The 19398-nt window shown below is 51.9% G+C and overlaps 1 protein-coding gene across 6 annotated transcripts in view; it reads right to left on the reverse strand.

Annotated features, from left to right (window-relative positions):
- Nucleotides 1-10178: 10178 nt before the first annotated feature.
- Nucleotides 10179-19398, reverse strand: part of SP140 (SP140 nuclear body protein) — a 53331-nt gene continuing 44111 nt past the window's right edge. For all 6 annotated transcript variants that reach the window (XM_057503450.1, XM_036912712.2, XM_057503449.1 and 3 more), the window contains 8 exons: nt 19129-19271; nt 17966-18013; nt 15433-15474; nt 13033-13148; nt 12241-12349; nt 11752-11829; nt 11398-11541; nt 10179-10635 (listed from right to left, as the gene is read on the reverse strand). In XM_057503450.1, coding sequence (XP_057359433.1) covers nt 10528-10635; nt 11398-11541; nt 11752-11829; nt 12241-12349; nt 13033-13148; nt 15433-15474; nt 17966-18013; nt 19129-19271 — 788 coding nt within the window. In that variant the 3' untranslated portion in view covers nt 10179-10527. The remainder of the gene's footprint in view (nt 10636-11397; nt 11542-11751; nt 11830-12240; nt 12350-13032; nt 13149-15432; nt 15475-17965; nt 18014-19128; nt 19272-19398) is intronic.

Genomic DNA, 19398 nt, shown 5'->3' on the forward strand with positions numbered 1-19398 from the left:
GGGAAAGGAGAAGTGAAAGTATCTGGGTGTCTCCCTCCTCCGGCAGCTGCCGGGCTCAGGGCCTGGAGGGCCAGGGAAGGAGGACCCCGGGGGACAAGCTCAGGAGTCTGTGTGAGCCCGACTGTCCTCAGCTGCCACTGCCTTCTGAGAAGGTATCAGGGTAGGATACGGGGTTAGGGGTGTAAACTCCAAGTTTGCCCCTTTCCCCTGACAAGCTGACTCTGGGGGGAAACAGGGACAGTCCCAAGCACCCAATCTTCTCTCCTGCCTTGAATCCCACTGAGTTAGCTCCGGACACCGGGCTGGAGACAGCCATGTGCAGCATTGCAAATCCAGGAGAATGTTCTTAGCATTCCTGGAAATCAGCCAGAGGTGAGAAACAAATCTGCAAGGCCCTGGGGCCAGAGGCTGGAGACAATGGTTAACATCTTAGGTGCCAGGGTGTGAGGTGCGCTGACTGTGGGCCAGCTCCAGGGACGACCGGGAGAAACCTGGAGAGAAGGCACGGGGAGGCTGAAAGGGAGGCTTCCCTCTGGGTGGAGATGGAGCTCAGCACCAGAGGACCTACCTGGACATGAGAGGGAGGCGACCCCAGCTGGGAGGGTGACCCTCGACCTTGGAGTTGTGTCTGCCCACAGATTATTCATCTCGATTCGGAGTCATCATGCCACAAAGGATGGGAAGTGGTCAGGAAGACTTACTCGCGGTCAGCAGAGAAGCAAATGAAATGAGAAAGTGCAGGGAACAGGGTTTCTACCCTCTTTCCGCTTCAGTTCTTTCTTTCCCTCCAAGGAGCAAACATCAGCCTGGTTGGGAGAGATTCCAGGACACTGATGGGGACACCTTGTCCCATGCATAGGGTCTCTGTGTTTAGCAGGTGCCTCTGGCCCTCTCTCCCTGCCTCTCTCTCTCTCTCCTTCTCCCCTTCACCTTGTGGGCAAAGAGGCCAGTGGGCTGAGTCTCTGTTGGGCATGGCTGTCCTCTGCTCCTGGCCTCCGTGGGGCACGTGGCCAGACAAGGCCTGACACAGACAACATCAGCCTTTCCTAGCGTCCTGTCTCTCGTCTGTCCTCAGGCAGCAGGCCGATCTGGACCACTGCCTGGCTGTGTTGGTATAAATGCGCTAGCTTTTTCTGGATCTGCTTAGGGTCACCAGGATGAGCATGTGGAGTCTGAGGCCCTCTAGCAGCAGGCGGCTGGGGGTGGGGGTTGGAGGTGGGGTGGGAGGTGATGGGGGTGAGAACTCCCATGCTAGGGCTGCTGCTGGAGGATGCAAGATGCCTTTCCTGTGGGTCTGGGGGAAGCCGGGCACGCGCCTCACTCTGCAAGAGCAGCCCCGTTTCTGAGGAATCCAGAGGCCTCTGTGCAGAAAGCAGTTTCATTTGATCCAGAAAATGCTCCAGCTGCCCAGGTTAGGAAAAGGGATAGGACGAATATAAGAAGCTGATTGAACTCCACAATCCTGCTGGACTGATTTGCAGAAATAAGGGAGTGCCGGGCACTTGTGGCGAGGACAGCTTGCCCGTGGTCAGGGAAGTAGCCCAAGCTACCGGCCCTCGGAGAGCTGGTGACTGAGGAGGGGCCTCGGGGCAGAGGGCCCACCACAGGGACCGGCTTCCTGAGTGTCCCCAGGAGCAGCTTCTGTCCAGGCCTGAGAACTCAAGGGCGGGAGCGAGCCGTGGCACCTCATGGGTGCAGAAATGGACCAGCTAGGAGCACTCAGGCCTTGCTCCAGTGGCCCCTTCCGGGGGCAGCATACCCATCAGTGGGCTCAGCTGCGCCCCCACCCTCCCTCCCTTCTGGGGGGACACTCTGACTGGGGGTTCAATGGAAGGGGTGCGTCTGCTCCTTGTTGGGTCTGTCTCCCAGGGCTCATCCTGCTGGACAGGACAGGCCTCTGTCAGCTTCTCCAAGGTCAAGTGCACAGGATAGGGGCCCAGGGGCCTCTGGGGCTGAAAGGGGGTGGTTGCCAGGAGTAGCCTGAAGCTGTGTGGATAAGCCCAGTTCTGGGGTTCAGTGTCAGGGATCTCTTTTTTGCCACATCCTGAGCCAACACCCCGATCCAGCTTTCATCAGGAAGACAAAAGTTAATGACTTGTCTCAAGGTTTTGCCTAGTTGTCTTTTGGTTTGGAACTCAGGTGAGGGAAAGGGATGCACTTTTGGGGTCCCACCAACACTCTAAATTGGGGTCAGCATATGGGTTTATGTCTCTCCTGAGGTTCTGGTCTACCTGTACTCAGATGAGTAGCGGCAGGAAGTCACACCCTTTGCAAATGCATGGTCGTGATGCCCCCGAGAGCATTTAGGGGGCAAATATTTCAGCTCTGAGGGACTGGGTGAGCTGGAGCCCCCTCCCACTCAGCAGAACCTCAGGCACTGGGTGGAGAGGGGGTAGAACTGTGGACTCTTGGGGCTGCCAAGTCTGTAAGCCAGAGGGACTGCTGGGGAGGAATGATTATTTCTACAGGGAAGGGAGTGCATCCTTGGAAGGGTGGGGCAGAAAGAGCCACCTGGGTAGGGGAGGAAGGGAGGAAGGGAGGAAGGGAGGAAGGGGTGAGTGTTCTGGGGTGTGAGGAAGAGAAGGGGACCAGTGGGAGCACCCAAGGCCCCCTGGGCCACCTTCAGAAGGGCTGAACTCCCCTCTAGTGGTCATGTGTGGTATTACAGTCTCCTTAGACTGGATTTTGTTGCCTGTTCGGAGAAACTGAAACCGAAAATCCCTCAATATTGCAACTACGCCCTTCAAATTCGTAGTAGAAGCGCCATCATTTCCATCTGAATAAAGGTGAATCAAGGGAAGGATTGGGTTCTGAGGTAATGTGGACATCTGGCAGTTCATGAGCACACAAACAAGAGCATAGCCTGGACAGGCAAGTGTTGCTTAAGTTGCGAAGGACGTCCTGAAGCTGGCCCGTCCCTCCTCTTCCCAGAGGGCTTCACTGCGCAGGAGCCCCGAGTGACATGCCTCGGCGCCTTCCTGGAGACAGAGCTGCTCCAACCTGCCCCTCTTCACCCTCAGCCGCTGCGGAGTCACCCTGAGTTCTTCCCAGGCATGTCCACTCTACTCAGCGGTGCCTACTTTAAAGCAATTAAAATTATTAAACAGGCTGCAAGCATGGAGGGCATAGAATGGATTCTTAAGGGAAGATGTGAGGCTTCAAATAAGTTGTGCATTTCATGGAGACCTCAGACAGTTCCCCCTACCTACTCTCCTAAACGCCCCCATGCCTCCTCCCCTCCCACCTTCCTCCCACCCCTCCCCCTCCCCGGGGCTGTCTTCACCCTCCTCCACCCCCAGGGCTCTCTGCCTCCAAACGGATGGAAACCCAAGTGTCTTACCTTCACCCAGCTATTACTGACTTAAATGCCCAACTGCTTGACTGACATTTTATGGTGTTCACCGCGTTCAATATCTGGGGGTCCCTGGTACAGTCTCCATGTTGCAGGAGTGAGTGCTGGTGGCTCTCGGTGCGGTCACTGGTGGGTCTGGGACCAGGCTACCCCACCAGGAACGCAGTAAGGCTTCAGGGCTCAGCCCGGCCCTCAGGAAGGGGGAGGGGATGTTTCTGGGGAGTTGCCTGGGCCTGGGGTCTCCCAGGGAGCTCCAGCCTGTCAGCTGGGCTGGCACCACAGGGAGCAGGAGGGACCAGAAAGGAGGCACCTGAATGGAAAGGGAAGCCTTTGCAGTTGCCTTGCTGCTGGTATTTCTGCAGATCCCTCCATGCGTCCATTCATTCCTAGTCATGAGCACCGAGGCTGCCCCAGATCTCAGGACAGCCAGGTGATGCATGTGTGGTGGGGGGAGGCATGCACATGACTCATCCAGACGACCTCCACCCAGCACACACAGGGAGTCCACACTGTGGCCGTGGCTTCTTTTGGCTGGATCCAGGGCAGGATTGCTGGACAGCAGAAACCGTAGGAATGGAAAGTGTAGCTTCACAAAGACTCGGTGGTTGTGAGAAGGAGGCGGGACATCGTAAGCAGGCTCCACTGGGGAAAAAGGATCGATGAAATTGCACAGAGGGATACAGAGGGATGCGCACCCAGAGGGATGCACGGAGGGCTTGGCACCCCAAGTGCATTTCCAGCAAGGCCAATGCATACCTGTTGACCATTGTCAGGAGGTGACCTTCAGGGAGGCGCTGGAGCTTACCTTACCCACAGGAGCTCTTGCTAGATACTGTTGTGGTTAGGGAGACAGTGGGGCCAGAACGCCTTGGCATTGAAACGCAGGACTGCGGAAGTCCTGCATGAAGGAGGAGGTGGGTCCTCTTAGCTTGTCAGCTGTAACAGCTCTCACCAGGAAAAGCTCAAATAACATCTACTGGGGTCTCTCCTAGGGCCAGGTCCTGTTTCCTCCTGCCCGGTGCACATGTTTCTCACGTGTGCAAATGCTATATGCCCATGAGGCAGGTTGGCACCCTGCGGGGTCCCAGCACACCAGCATAGAAGGACCACACGGTCTGACCAGGCATGAGGTGGCCCTAGAGCCCCACCAGGTCCTGCTGGGCATCACATTTCACTTGGGAGGAGGCTCATCAGGAGCAGGGAGGCTGCAAACTGCACCGCCTTTCAGGAGCAGGTGGCCTCCAGGGATTTCTGGCACAATGGCTTCATGGACACAACCGCAACCAGCGTAGTTGTGCTGTTTTTTCAAGACAACAGCGCTGAAGTTGAAAAGTCACTTGTCTCATTTGACTCTGAACCATTACCTTGGGGCATAAAGGGAAGAGAGAGAAAGTTCCTGGAGGTCAGATGCCATTTCTATAGCTACTAACCATCGAGAATGGCCAGCGGGCTTAGTCTAGTCACTGACACCCTCCGCTCCATAGAGAAGGAGACCCCTGCCCTCCATGCCTGCCATGTGTGGCCTATGCACTCCCTCCCATGGATAATTCTAAGGGGGCTTTCAGCCTACTGAGTGTGGAGCCATGTGAGTGAGGAGCTCGCATATGTTCAACAGCCTGGAGTCTGGGCTGAGCGGTAATGACAGTAATGGTTGCCTTGAGCTGTGGCTGCCAGAGCCAAATATTGGAAACTGTCCTCATTCACTGGGGCATGTGCGCAGACTGTGCCTGGATTTACCACCTGCCACCAGACAGTGCTGCACTGTAGGGACCCAGGGGCTCTCTTGCATTTCCCGAATAAGCACAAAGTAAAGACAAGCCACCAGCCCCAGGCCACATGCAGAGACGCAGATTTTGCAACAGTTTCTAAGACTGAGTGCATCTGCCACAGGCTCAGTCAGGGTTTGCAGAGCCCCCCCAGGAGGGGTCACAGACATCAGGCAAGGCAGGAGCTGGGGCCACATCATTACACAGCTGAACCTTGTGCTCCTGAGACATCAAGGCTGGGGCCTTTCATCTTCCTCCCCATCCAGCCACAGGCACCTGTGACTGAACTCACGGAGGTGGTGTGGACAGAATGTGGTCCTACCTGCCTCCCCAGCAAGCCGGGCAGAATACATGTAACCATGTAAGACAAATGCCTCAGCATGGAAACGCCCCTTCCCTGAACACTCCACACCCTGGTTTCCAGCTAGGATATCCGTGAGGTTACGACTGAAGGAATCTGGAATGCAGCTTTGTGTGAACCAGTGTAGACTCTTTCTGTCCCACACACTGTGGGGTTCAGGTAAAGATGAACGAAGATTTCAGGAGGCAAAAGTCCTAGATTTGATGGAATGTAGGAACGAGTAGTTTCAGAAGAAAACTTTCAGCCCAGAGGATCTGAGTAGGGTGTGAGCTGAAGGTCTGACAAGAGCTGATTAATTACATTGTTTTGCAGAACCCCTGAGCCCAGCCTGGGTCTGGACCTACTGAATATGCAACGACCTGACGACTCTCGCTAGAATCCGAGCAGGACTGGCTGTCTTGGCAGGTCATTCACACGGCTGGGTTACACTTCACACCATGGCCCCTCTGCACTGGGCACCCTTCACGCCTCCCTTCAGACTGACTTCACTTAGTCCCAGGCACCAGCCAGAGACTTGGGGAGGATTTATACACAGAATTTGGGGCCCCTCTCAAGACTTTCTCCTTTCTAGGACGTCCCTCTTGGTCCCTAGACCTGGTTGCCTTGGGCTTCTTCCCTGGTTCTGCCGGTAAGGGGGCTTTCTACCAACGCTTCGACCACCCCGGGCAAGCCTGGCTGCTCTCAGAGCCAGGTGATAATAAGCAGCTCACATTGGCTGCTTCCTGTGAAGCCGGCCTGCTTTGTTCACCTTCCAGAAGCCTCAAGCAGTTGTTTTTTGAATGCTTCCCAGAGTTTCTAGCTGTTTCCCACCAGAGGCCAGTGGTTCAGGGCTCACTCCTGTGTATCTGAAGGGAAACTCTCAGTCCTCACTCCTAAGCAGCAGACCAGCCGTGCCTGCAACCAGGCCCAGCCCTATTTCTGGGGACGCCTGTGGTCCCAGCATCCCTGAGCCCCCTAACCATCAAGGAAGGGAGATGCTGCCACGCGCACAGAACAGAAAGAGCTCCATCGTTAGGGGAGACACAGCCAGAACCGCGCACACTTGTGTTTCTGTGCTCAAGGCAGCAGAAACACACACCTGCGTGGAGTGGAATCCTTTCATAAACAAAATACCTACCTACAGTTATTATGCTAGCAGAAGAGACATGGGCTATTGTGCAGGTGTGACCTGTAAATTTTTGCTGAGAAAATTTTTTTCTTTGTTAAAGGAGATGGAGCAATCGTTACCGAATCTGGTTTTTGTTTCAAGGGCTCATTTACACAGTCATCTCTTTCCCAGGGATTTTGAGCAAGCCTTCCCTCCGCCTCCTTCCTGCTCTACTTCCTGTGCACATAACTAGCAAAGAAAGAGGACCCAACCGTGTGGGTGTGAGTGAGTTTGGCTAATAGGAAACAGCTCGACAGTTCAGTTCCTGAGCTCTGGTCTGGGGCCTCTGAAACCTCCCCGGATGTCTCCCCACCCAACTTACACAGAGAGAGCTGGCGGTCCCTGTCCCCAGTTCCCGGGTGGAAGGCCCTTCTCTGCAGCGCAGCAGAGCAGGGTTGTGGGCTGACGCCCAGAGGAGCTGCCCTGGGAGGCTCAGGCTGAGGGGTTGCTACCAAGCACCCCAGGATCTCAGGAGCAGCAGGACCTCCTGCAGGTCCCAGGGATACAGACACCCCCCGCCACCAGGTAAGACCACAGCTGGGCTCATGGGCGTCACAGCAGCGGAGTCCGGGCAAACAGGATTGACAGCGGTGACAGACTTAGTGCCTTATCTCCACAGCCCAGGGCGGCAAGAATACAATCAAGTCGCTCCATTCAGTTCCAGGACGGCAGCCCCCTGGCTCTGCGACCCCCCTGACTGGCCTGGGACGGCTCCATCCTTCTGTGGACATAGGGGCCCACTACCAGGGGTCCCCCAGATGGGTTCTGATGTGTTTTCCCTGGCTGTCCAGCCTCCTTCCTTCTTTCCTGATGCACTAAATGACCTCTCCAACTTCTCCCCGTTCTGCGCAGGGCAAGAGGGACTGTTGAGCAAGACGCTGACCCATGAGCAACCCAGCCCCGCTGGGTAACTCCTCTCTTTGGGGAGTTGGATTCTCAAGAGAAGTTTGCTAAGGAGTGAAAAAACGGTTGGATCACTTTCGCTCCTCAGCAGCAACTCAACCAGATGGCCGGCATCCCTGGCGCTCGGGTCCTGGAGCCGCGCTGCTTTGAGCTCTGTTTCTGGCACAGTTTGCCTCTCCGGCCTTCCTGCCTTTTCTGTGAGCTTCTGTGCATCTCATTAAAGAGTCTCTTCTTGTCTAACCTGGATAAAGTTGGTCTCACTGGCGAAGAGTCCTAACTGGTACAAGGATGTTTTTGCGTGGATTTTCTTAGTTTGAGTAAATTAAGAAACTGTTTTCAGGATCAGGCGCTTTCTAAGTGCGTAACAAATATTAGCTCATTAATCCTCACAATGATCCAGTAAGCTATATAATAGAACTCTCTCCGTTTTTCAGAGGAAACAGTGTCTGGGAGAGTAAGTGATTTGCCCACGGACACGCTGCCAGCAGTGAGGAGCTGGGTCCCCGGTGCCATGGGCCAGCTTTACAGCTCTTCAGTGCTAAGCTCTGGGCTCTGCCGCTCTCAGTACAGATCAGCATTGTTCACGACCCCAAAAATAATCAGCAAGTGCCAACTGCAATCAAGGCTTGATGAAAATAGAAGCTATAAGAGGGATGACACAGGACAATATTCACTGACATGTAACAGTGCCCATTATATGCTAGTAAGTGGAAACATTGATGAGAACACGTTTTTTTGTTAAGATTGTGTGACCGTCTCCCCTCCCCTACCCCCCGACACACATTACTAAGCCCAGAATCATTTTCATCATCTTGTCAAGCACAGTTATTCTCCTTTCCTGGAGAAGCCTACCAGGCACTGAACTGCCTGATGGTAGGAGATGCAAGACGTAACACTTGGAGCTTTGGAGCAGACACCCTGGTATGTTCTAGACCATTGGATCCCTAAAATTGTACCGTTACGGCATGTCTCTGAATTTTTGTTGGGCTTATCTCCCACCATCAGGAGTGCATGTGACTCAAATTTCAGAACACTCAATAGTTCTTGCTCATGGGGTCCAACTAACATACCGTCATCGTGATGGTTAATTTTATGGGTCAACTTGACTGGATCCCATATGTCACACACAGAGTCCTTGCTTCTGATACCTGCCCTCCTTTCCATCAGCGGGTTCTGGATCCAAGAATTGGCTCAACTTTGGAAATTGGGCAAGGGATCATTTTTCACTGGGGTACATGAATTCAGCCATCTGATCATTTATTTTTAATCTCTTTTGATGATATAATATGAAGCAACATGGTGGTTGGCTGCCCATCTCTCTTGCCTATAGGAACACATGTCCTATTAGCACTCTCCATAGACGTCTATGGGCCGGGCCCCATGGCTGTCATTCTAACCTTGCTGTGGCATTACAGAAATTAGGTGTGTTGCTCCAACAGCTAAATGCTGCCACCTGCTTTTGTTGACCTAAAATCCTATCATTTCCATTGCTACTAGGGAATCCAATTCTCCAAAACATTCCCACATTATTCCCACTTGCAGAGGGCAGCCCCACCGAGCCTCACAGGGACACTGGTGTCCCTGGGCAGTGTGGTCTTATCACCTTATTAAGTTAGTGGCCCTGGGGCCTCCTGAGAAACTGTCAGGTGGAAGGTGGGTTTTCCAGGTGCAGGGAGAAGGGCCATGTCTACTTCCCTCCGGTTTTGGACTCCCCTCCTTCACAGCCTGCCTCAGCAGGCCTGGCATCTCTGCTTCCATCTAATGGGCACCGTGGCTTGCAGTGAGCCTCTGGCCACCACCCAGGAGTGTATTAGAACCATGAAACTCGGGGGCAGGGGAGGGTGCCCAGTATCAACAGTTCTCTCTTTTCCAGTTTCGCATTTCCCTTTCTTCCTCCCACATCCACTCCCAGACACAACCTCCTGGCACTGCCTGTGCATGTCGGCCAGTCCTGCAGCCCCACTGGAGGAGAAACCTCTGCAGCGAGCCAGCCCACCATGCTGTCCCCAGCTGGTCATGCCGAGAGGACTTCTCATAGGCTTCATTCAAGCAGGGCTGGGAAGGGGGCCTGTCTTCTAGCCAGGCAGGTGTTCTCTGTGGCAGGCCCGGTGGGTCGGGGGGATCTGGGGTTCAGAGTTCCCATGTGCATCTACCTCATTTGATTCTGAGTTTCAGGGCTTCACTCCTTTATCTGTGCCCTGACGTTAGGGACCTTCCTGAGCTTAGAATTCAGTCTTTCCTGCAAGTTCTGCCATTTTTAAAATGATGTGCGCCAGGCCTTCTTTGCTGTCTGCCTTCCAGCTGCAGGTGTGAGGGTCCCTTTGCTTTAGGTGGTGACTAGGAGGTTTAAGCCTGTCATTTACTCCTTTCAATGTATTAGTGGCACTCAGCAACAGCCAACCCAGTCCACAGTTCTTAACAGTCATTCTTCCAACCTTTGTAAATACGAGACGATCACGGCGGCTGCCACACCTGTACCTCACCCGGTTTCCTGCAGGTGAAGTCTTGGCAATGGCACTATTACGCCCCTAGGAACTATCAGCCTCTGCTTGTCCCCACCTGGCTAGCTAGTGATCCAACCCCAGAACCCCTCCCTTAGGACCCCTATCTGAAGTGGGGTTCCCTAGAAGCAGAGCCTGAGATAAAGTCTCTTGAGAAAGTGATTTATTATGAAAGTTTCTTCCAGAGAAAGTGTTAGGATGGAAGCAGTATGGCATGGGGGGAAAAGCTAAGCGAGACACAGTCACAGCTAGAGACCAGCTGCAGGCTGATCCCGTGGACAGCACAGCGGCAGGAACCCACCACAGGGTCGGCTCCTCCTGGGGCTGGGGCCAGACCCCAGGTCAAACAGGTGTGGTGAGGGTGGCTCCATATGGCCCAAGACAATACTTGGTGTGTGTGTGTGGTGGGGGGGGATGTACCCACAGCCAACCCTTGCAGCCACAGGATGAGAATTCTGCCCCAAAAGGGAATTTTTCCAGGGTGCCAACAGCATTCACTACTCCAGGGAACTATTCTCATTTATTTCCTGAATAGCAAACACTTCCTTGAAATTCTTCTCAAATTCTGTCTCCAGTCGAATTCCCATTAGGCCAAAGTCATTGTACTGAAAAAAAAGAAAAAAAAGACAAAAATCATGATCCTTGTTATCAGTTCCATCGGACACTTTGCAGTCGGGGACAGTCAGGACTCCTGGTCTTGAAAACCTGTTGCATTAACCAGGTTAAGTTTAAAAACTCGTGCAGCTGAGTCATTTCTGTTTCCCAAGTACACGATTATTTCTTAGTAACTAGACAGAAATGGGAAATCATTATCCCACTTGAGGACTCTTACTTGGTTTGGGTTGTTTATTTAAGTGGGAGTCAGAAAAGTAACTGAGGCCCTGTAACGATCAAATAGCACAGAGCGTCTCAGTACAGTAGTGACCTTCCTTTCCCTCTGTCCCTGCGGCTCCCCTCTGGTGACCCCTGTTAACTGTACAGTCCCTTCATATGCAAAGGAATCTGAAGTCTAGGGTTTCTGAGAGGTTTCGGTGAGTGTATTTGGGGAGACGTAAGAAACACAATATGACTTTCAGACGCAATCGTTTTCAGGACCCTACTGTTCTCTGTGGCAGCTGTCACCTTTGAGGAGGGACATGAGCTCTGCAGCTGCTGGCTTCTGGTTGCAGGGACACCTCGTGACTCACTGTTACTCTGCCGTGGCGGGCTTGAGTCCGCAACTGGAAAAGTCACTCAATGTACGGGGAAACTGTAAAATGTCCCAGGCACCAGAGAATGAGGGCAGAGCCTGGGTCACAGTACTCGACCCCGTGCCTACAACCCTGCTCTTTCTCAGCAAAGAAAGGGAAGCAGCACTAACCCCTTACCTTGTAAGACGCCCTGTGGTTCTGAAAGATGAGGCGCATGTCCTGTATAAACCCCTCCACCTGGGGGTAACCCTGCTTGTTTAGCTTCTTCTTGATTTTATCCAACCACATGGGTTCCTTGAGGTTTTGAGAGGTCTCTTTCATCTGTGAAAAAAAAAATCAGCTTCTATTGCTGGCAGAGTTCAACATCTGCCCTCCCGCATTCCTCTAAAGACCAGCAGAAACCCAAGGTGAAGAAAAAGGCAGCTGGTGCCCCCCCTCCCTTGGGATTCAGATCACAGCTCCCACCAGTACCCGTGTGAGGGTCAGGAAGAGCAAGGTGGCCTGCAATCGTGAATGGGTGTCGTTACTTACATAATAATAATATGGAATCTTCGCAAAAAAGGAGCTCTCTGAATGGTAATAGACCTTCAGGAGGAGGAACTCACATTTCTGCAAAAGAAGGAGACTGTGAATGAAGAGCTGTCTGAAAACAGTGCCCTTAGGCATGCCCAGAAGGGGGATGGCTCACACCCATCTTCCAGAAGTTTCCACAAACATGCATGGCTCTTGGAAACAGACATGGAATGGCTGAGTTATTTTTTCTGCAGTTGAGTTCTGGTGTGATTTCCGCATGATCGAGGGATGGCTAAACAGGAGCAGCCAAACACAGCCAGCCCTCCAGCCGCATTTGCCAAAGGGCCGCGGGGTGGGTGGACTTCTGCTCGCGCTCTTCTCGGGCACTGAGTCACCATCCTCCCGAGCGAGACCCTGCAGGCTCCCAGGCTGCCTCCCCCAACGCTGTGCTGTTTGACTTCTCCACGGGAGTGGAAAGCAGAGGCCTGGGGCTCCCACCCAACTCACCAGCTGCTCCCCAGGCCTCATCGGCCTCGCCAGGACCTCAGCTTCCTCGTGGCACTGGGGGCCTCCCGAGGCCTCCCTCATCCTGCAGAAGGTGCAGCTCCACGGGCTCCTGGGAGGTTGGGTGTAAGTGAGCACAGGGCAGGGGCCCCGGAACAGCCACTGTCCTCCTTTCTGGGACCACCGAGGGGCACAGTGAGATGGGGAGGGGAAGAAGGGGACACCTCCCGGAGTCTGCAAGACCCCCCACCCCATGGGGCCCTGGCTGGTGACCTCCCCCCGAGGGTGCAGCAGGAGGGCCCTTGGCTGAAGACGGTGTCAAGCTGAGGGGCGGGCTCTCCCCCATCTGAGCTGCCAGGAGCCTGGGGGGCCCACCCATCATGCCTGGAATGTGGAAAGTGGGCTTCACCCAGGCCTCCGTCAGTCTGCTGGGACTGGGGTGAAAGGCAAGAGCCAGGCCACGTTTCCTGCCTTTCCTGAATAAGCGCAGAACACAAACAGCTGGCCTTTTCCCCCTTGTGAACAGGAGTCCACGCCAGAAAACGTCTAGGAACGGACAGTAGCAGTAAGTAGGCAAAGGACCCAGTGGCTGGCCTCTGCATCCCAGAGGAGAGCAAAGAACATCATTACATTCCTGCTGCCTGCGTCTTTCAGCAGCTCCCTGGGTCATACCGCTAGACCCCGTACCTATGACCCTGCTCTTCCTGGGTCTCCATGCAGGCAGGAACTCTGCAGGGGAGTGTGCATGGCAGAAGGAAGGGCCCCTAAGGGGGTGGGGGGCTGCAGCTCACAAACCTCTCGCTTTCCACCACTGGGATGTGGCATTCCTCATGAAAGGATCTTGAACACGTGTCACAGCAGAACAGCTTTCCTCCATCCCGGCACATCTCACACTCATCGGAGTTTCCCAGCTAGAAGGTAAAACATTGCCCACATCCTTGCGGAGCCCTGAGGCGGCCACCTCTGCGGGAATCTAGAACCCCCTGCCTTTGCCTGAGCCTGTATGGACACTTTATGCTTCCTCGCTGAGCTGTCGAGGGACAGCACGGAGTGGAGATTTCAGAAGAAGAAATCATGGTTTGCAGTGATGTCAGTAGGAGGGGCCTGTGCATCAGACCAGAAAAACTTTCCCTATAAAACCAGAGAATCTAACATGGAAAGACAAGCAATAAAACACGAGGATGATTTTATAGGAATCTGGATAATTGTATTACCTTGCAGATAAAACAAACTCCCTCGTTAGAAGCATTTGCCTCTCTTGCAGTGAATAAACAGATTCATGGAGGGGTGAGATTGAGAATTTAATGAGAGAATAAACTTTAGTGTGGAAGGTAAAAAAAAGATGAAAAGATACTAATTAACTACTTTGAGTCTTGTTCTGGGTTTCTGGGTGAAAATACTTGTGTTGGCTGAGTTGGGACTCTGGCTGCTGCTTCTGTTTTTAAGAATGGCCGTGTAGGAGGAAGGGCTAGCGCCCGGGGACGTCTTGCCAAGTGCTTCTAGTCAATGTTCTTGGGGATCCTCAGGGACATCCCTTCCTGGGAACCGAGGCGCAGGCAATGGAGCCCTAGGGTCATTTTTCTCTCATCAGTGCAGACACTCAGATTACTATCATCAATCTCCGGAAAGTGATGACCCCTCTCCAAGAAGGGCAAGGAAATAAATGTAACCAAGGTGTGAGAATCTCCCATCCCTATGCCTTTCTCAGATTTACCTCTTTGGCTCTTGGTTTCTTACTTAGCTAAGATGCATATTAGAATCACCTGGGGATACATAATATATAAAATACTAACGTCCTGGTCCCATTGCCAGAGATTCTGATCAGTTGGACTGGGTGGGGGCACAACCTTTGTTACACTTCTTTAATTTATGGAATGGATAATTTGTGTATCAGAATCATCTGGGGACTTTTAAACAATCCTAATGCCCAAGTCATAGCCTAGGCTGATCAAATCAGAATTTCCTCTAGGGTGAGATCCAGACAATGCTACTTTTCAAATGTCTTCAGGTGATTCCAGTGTGCACCCTAAGCTAAGATTTAGCCTGAGCAAAGTCCAGTTGTTCAGGCGTGGGGGTATTTTAAGTCAGTGTTGAATTGGCCTATCATGTCTGTCCCGGGAATGGTTATGAACAGAGGTGAGGGTACTCTTGCTAGAACAGTTGCCTTCTCCTCCCCACGGACGCTTAGCTGTGGGCTGTGAGGTGCGGCTCTCTGGTAAGCATCCACCTCAAGCCAGCAAATGCTGGAATCCAGCGCTGTTTATATGGCTACTCCTTCAACTGGCAGAGGATCAAAATCAGTGTGGATATGATCTGAATCTTGTTGGAGGATTGCTTTAGAGGTAAAGTGTCTGTAGAACTATCTGCCTCTCCCTCCTCTGTTGGATGCCATGTTATCAGTATTACTGCATGATATCTTCTGTCAGTGTTGCCCCCTGGAGTTGTGCAAAGGTGACTCTGCTTAAAATACCCATCTTGTTGCAATGAAAGGCATCAAAGCATGATTTTGCTTAGAGATTGGAGTCACCCATAATTTTGGCAGACCTTAAAACAGGCAGCGCTAGGATGCCAGTTTGAGTAAAAATGCACCTGATTTGCTCTGTGGTGACGGTCTCAGTCCTAATCAGCTCAGCATCCTGATGGCTCCACTGAGACTGGATACAGATCCTCTGTAAAGGACCCATTTGCCCTGCATGCATTTCTCTGCAGGACTCAGGACAGGGTCCACACCTCGCACTTGCCAGCTGGGCCTGGCCTCTTCCCTCTGGCTTTGCTTAAGACCGTCTTGGCTCTGCCTGCACCTGGGGTGGATGTTTTGGATGTTCCTTTTCTTCCCTATCGCATTCTTTAACCTGCTGCCACCCTCTCGGATGTGCCTCTTCCCCCTCATGTGCAGGCCAGCCCTGGCTATTGCCACTCAAGCCCCAGGTCTAGAGATACACATTCTCACTTTTGAGGGGAAATGAAGAAACGGGAAGGTTTCCCTGTGCACATGCGAAGGATGCCTTCATGGAGAGACACCCAGCCCCAGAGCCATCCCTGGGCAATGTGTCTGCTGTCGTTTGCACACCACACACAGCGACTTGCTCCAAGTGAGAGCGAGCGTGCTTCAGGGAAACACAGCAGTGACAGACATAATGCGCCGAAGGAAAAGGCCTGGGTTATTCAAGGCTTACAGGCGGAGTTAGTACTTACATAAGGGTCAACTAAGGTGTTGTTGGGAGAATCCAGTATGCTCTGTAGAAAGAGAAAGATTGAGTGACAAAATTGAATATGATGTTTGCCTCCTTCAGTTCTGTTGAGGGATGCAAGCCATAGCCCACCTATTATTTCATACCTGTTTTTATGGACCGATATGTCTACTTGGAGAATAAAAAGTACCAAAGTACCATGGCCTAGTGCAAGCTCCATTCCCGGGCTTCCTGACCCAGGGTGGGCCTTGGTGAATACGTGCAAGGAATCAGGCCCTGGCTTCCACACGCTGAGACACCCGGCTGGCTCTCCTTCCCTGCAGAGCCCTGCCTCAGGCATTTTTCTCTATATTAGAAAGCGTCATCCCGCACGGAGGAGCTGCAGTGAGAGCACCAGGCTGAGGACTGAATACCCACAGCCCCCGGTGACCACAGGGCCCAGAGCCCTGGACCCACGCAAGTGTCCCAGAGGAGAACTCTCCCGCCTTCTGGAGCTTGCTTAGGGCACATCCCCACAGATCAGATGGGCCCAAGGCCCCCCCCGTCCTGCAGCTCTCTTTCCAGAAGCTCACCCTCCTCTGCCCTCCATCCGAATCCCACAATGTCAGCTGGCTGACTTTTCGGAGGTAACTGATACCATCCACTAGAGTTATGTTGCTTTTGCACATCCAGTGGTAGTGCGAGCTGGCCTCCTTTCCTTCTTGGACACAGGCAGCCTCAGCTTTTCTCTCCAGCCCAGGGCAGAGTGGTCACAGACAAGTATGATCCCTCGGACAGTGACCTGAGAGGTGGCCATGTCATTGTCCACCTTTTGGGGAGGCCCCAGATCCCTGCACCCCTCCCCACTAGCTATTCTTTCAGGTTAGACAATGAGGTTGAAACAGTCCTTGAGGTCAGGAACAGTGTTTCAATCTTCTTGACTGGCCATTTGGCATTTAGGACACACTCAGTAATTACGTGTTGAATGAGAGGATAAACGAGTGATGTTTCTCTTAGGCTAAGGGATTACTTGCTATCTCTTAAGCAAATATTAGCATATAACAAATGATTGTTCTGGAGAAGTGTATTATTTCACAAACAGTAGCTGTCACCAGAAGGTATGAGTGGCCTTAGTCAGGAGCCAGGAAGCTGTCATGTGGTGCCAAGAATGACACTGAAGTTTCCAGAAGCTGAAGGCTCCATCAGCAAGACATGCTCTGAGAGGCACAGAGGACCCACAGAGGTAGTGATGGATCCTGAGATCTGCCATTCTGAGGAGCTCCTGCCCTTGCTGATGTGGAGACACAAAATACAGAGACGACGGCAGCTTGTTGCTGCTGGGAAGAGCTGCACCCACGGCTAAGGGGTGATCCTGTGAGGAAGCTCCTCACTCGGGTGATCTGACTGAGTAACTCTTGACACCTGGGGAACGGTAGGCATGCTGGTCTTTAACATACTCACTGAATAGGTCAAGTAACAGTTTCCCTTTCAGAAATCCAGTGGCTGATAGAGCCCAATGACTGAGAGTTCAGATGATCTGGAACATCAGAGAACGTAAAGGCCTGGACCTCACATTCCCAGGGGAAGATGAAGTCCCGTTGGCCAGCTGTGTGTGACCTGTCTTAGGAGTCTGTGAATGTCTATGAAATGGCCATTTCTACCTGAAGTGCATAAGAATAGCACGTCTTGCCTCCTTCTCAAGCTCTCAGTCATACCCAGCCTTGGAAAAGCCATCACCTTGTCCCAAATCCACACTGCACCTAACCTTTACTGCCTCCATAAACTTCCTTCATGGAGGGAGAAATCACTTTTTCAGATAGAAGGGAGGTTTGCGCAGCCCCTCTGGTGGAGCTGAAGGGTTGGCATCAGAGTGAGCAAGTGTCCAGGTCCGCCTCTCCCGCATGATATGGGGAGTCTTCTCCCCAGTAGCACCAACCTTATGAAGAGCCAGTGATTTCCCTCTGACAAAGAATTCTGTAAGTCTGTGTATATATTTAATTGGAAAATGGAAGGGGATATAAAGCATCAGAAAAGAAATATGTTTTTGTTGCCTATCTCATGAAATAGATAGTGTGGCTTCATACTGTCCAAAGAGACCAAGATCATCTGGACGACTGTGAACAAACTTCTGCTTTATCAGATTTCATTGGAGTTAGAACAGAGTAAGACTGATGACAAAAATCCGGGTTTGAGCTGAAGGTGACGCTCTCACCTTATTATGAAATGTTTTCATGTATTTCATAATCTTGTTTACTTTTATATTTTTGACACCCCTGTAACACTTGGCACCTATAACCAAAGCACAACCCAGGAGGTCTGTTTTGATGGCTTCTTTTAATTTGTCTCAAATGGTTTACTATTCAAAGACTTTACTTTATACACAAAATAATATTCAAAGTAACAATTGTGGGGGCAAAAGTAAAAAAAAACCCCAATACCTGGGATGAGGGTCTGGAGGAAGCTTAATTATAATTACCCATTGAGAAACCATAAAACAACCTGCTGTATATGTAAAATTCATTGTGATGAGAACTTTTAGAAAGTTATATAATAATCACCTTTTTTTTCCTGTAATATTTTCTTGGAGGACTTTTTAGAAATCTTTTCTGAAAGATAAAAAGATCCAAGTATATGGTTAGCCTGTGTTTCTGTTTTGTGAGTCTGGCATTTCCAATCTCCTCCCACATATTTCTTCCTGAATGTCCCACTGTCAGCAAAGCTAAGGCATCTAAATGAGAAACCATCTCCCTCTCCTCACCTGTACTTCTTCTAGAATTTGATCCATGCTAGGTGGAAAATCATCTTGAGAACCTTTCCCTTTCTCTTGTACCTTTCCCCTAAGTTCCAAGGTTCTCTTCATGCTCTCTTCAACACCTCTCCCTTCCCTTCCATTCCCACCAATGCCCCTCAAGCTTGAGTCCGTATGTCAGGGGTATTCAGTCAACACACACTTGTCCCATGCCTGCTGGGTGTCAGACACTCTGGACAATCTTGGACATGCAGAGATGGACAAACCTGCAAGGCTCTAGAGAGAAAAAGACTTCATGGAAGGAGAAGTATAAGACAGTTTAAGATGGGCCTCCATAGTGAGCTCAAGGAACAGGGAAGGGATGAGCAGGGCCAGGCCATGCAGCATGCTCAGAGGCGGATGACATAAGGCTGAGCACTGCAGGTTGAGCATGGTTTCTTGGGCTGAAAGACCCCAGTTGTCTCAAGGCCCCATAGCTGTCTAAAATGCTGTTTTAAATATGTTGTTTCAGACCACAGAAGACCTCACTGATTCTGTATTGCCTATAAGTTTAAACTTCTTAGTCTGGCATTAAATCCCTCCATACAAAACCCCAATTGATGGGTTATGTTTTATCACACATGACCCGCCCACCTCGACCCACAGAACTACGTTAGTCGGGTTCTGGTTTTCACACCCTTCCTTCTTCGGACGTCTTCCTCCCACTTGCTTGACTCTTTTCAGGGCACAGAGTGTCTGTATGCACCCAAGTCGGAAGGACCTTTCCCTCCTCCCAGCTCTGGCATCCATCCTGACAGAGCCCCTTCTACATCACTGAGGTGCTGCACTGTTGGAGATTACATCTCCCTAGTGAAAGCATAAACTCAGGGCCATCAGGGCAGCAGCTAACACGCAGCAATGTTTGGTGAGGAAACAGTGACCTATTCTTAGGGTACAACAAGGGAAGTCACGTCTGCCCCATCCCAGGAATACCTCTATTAGCCATCGTAGGGGCCTCCCAGCACAGCGCACACTTATCTTCCAGTTCTTAGATCTTGCATAGCCTCCTCTGATTTCAAATTCCCTGGGGGTGAACCATCTTCCCTCCTCACTCTGTATGCACTTCACCAAGATTCCTGTAAGACCGGAGGAAGTTGGCCCTGAGCCCTCTTTTTCCTCACAGCTCAGACCCTGGGCTCCCACCACATGGGATCTGAAGCCACCCAATTTTGGCTCAAGATCCAGAGTAGGGAAGTCTAGCTC

Source organism: Manis pentadactyla, chromosome 6, assembly GCF_030020395.1.
Source record: "Manis pentadactyla isolate mManPen7 chromosome 6, mManPen7.hap1, whole genome shotgun sequence".
Taxonomy (NCBI): Eukaryota; Metazoa; Chordata; class Mammalia; order Pholidota; family Manidae; genus Manis; species Manis pentadactyla.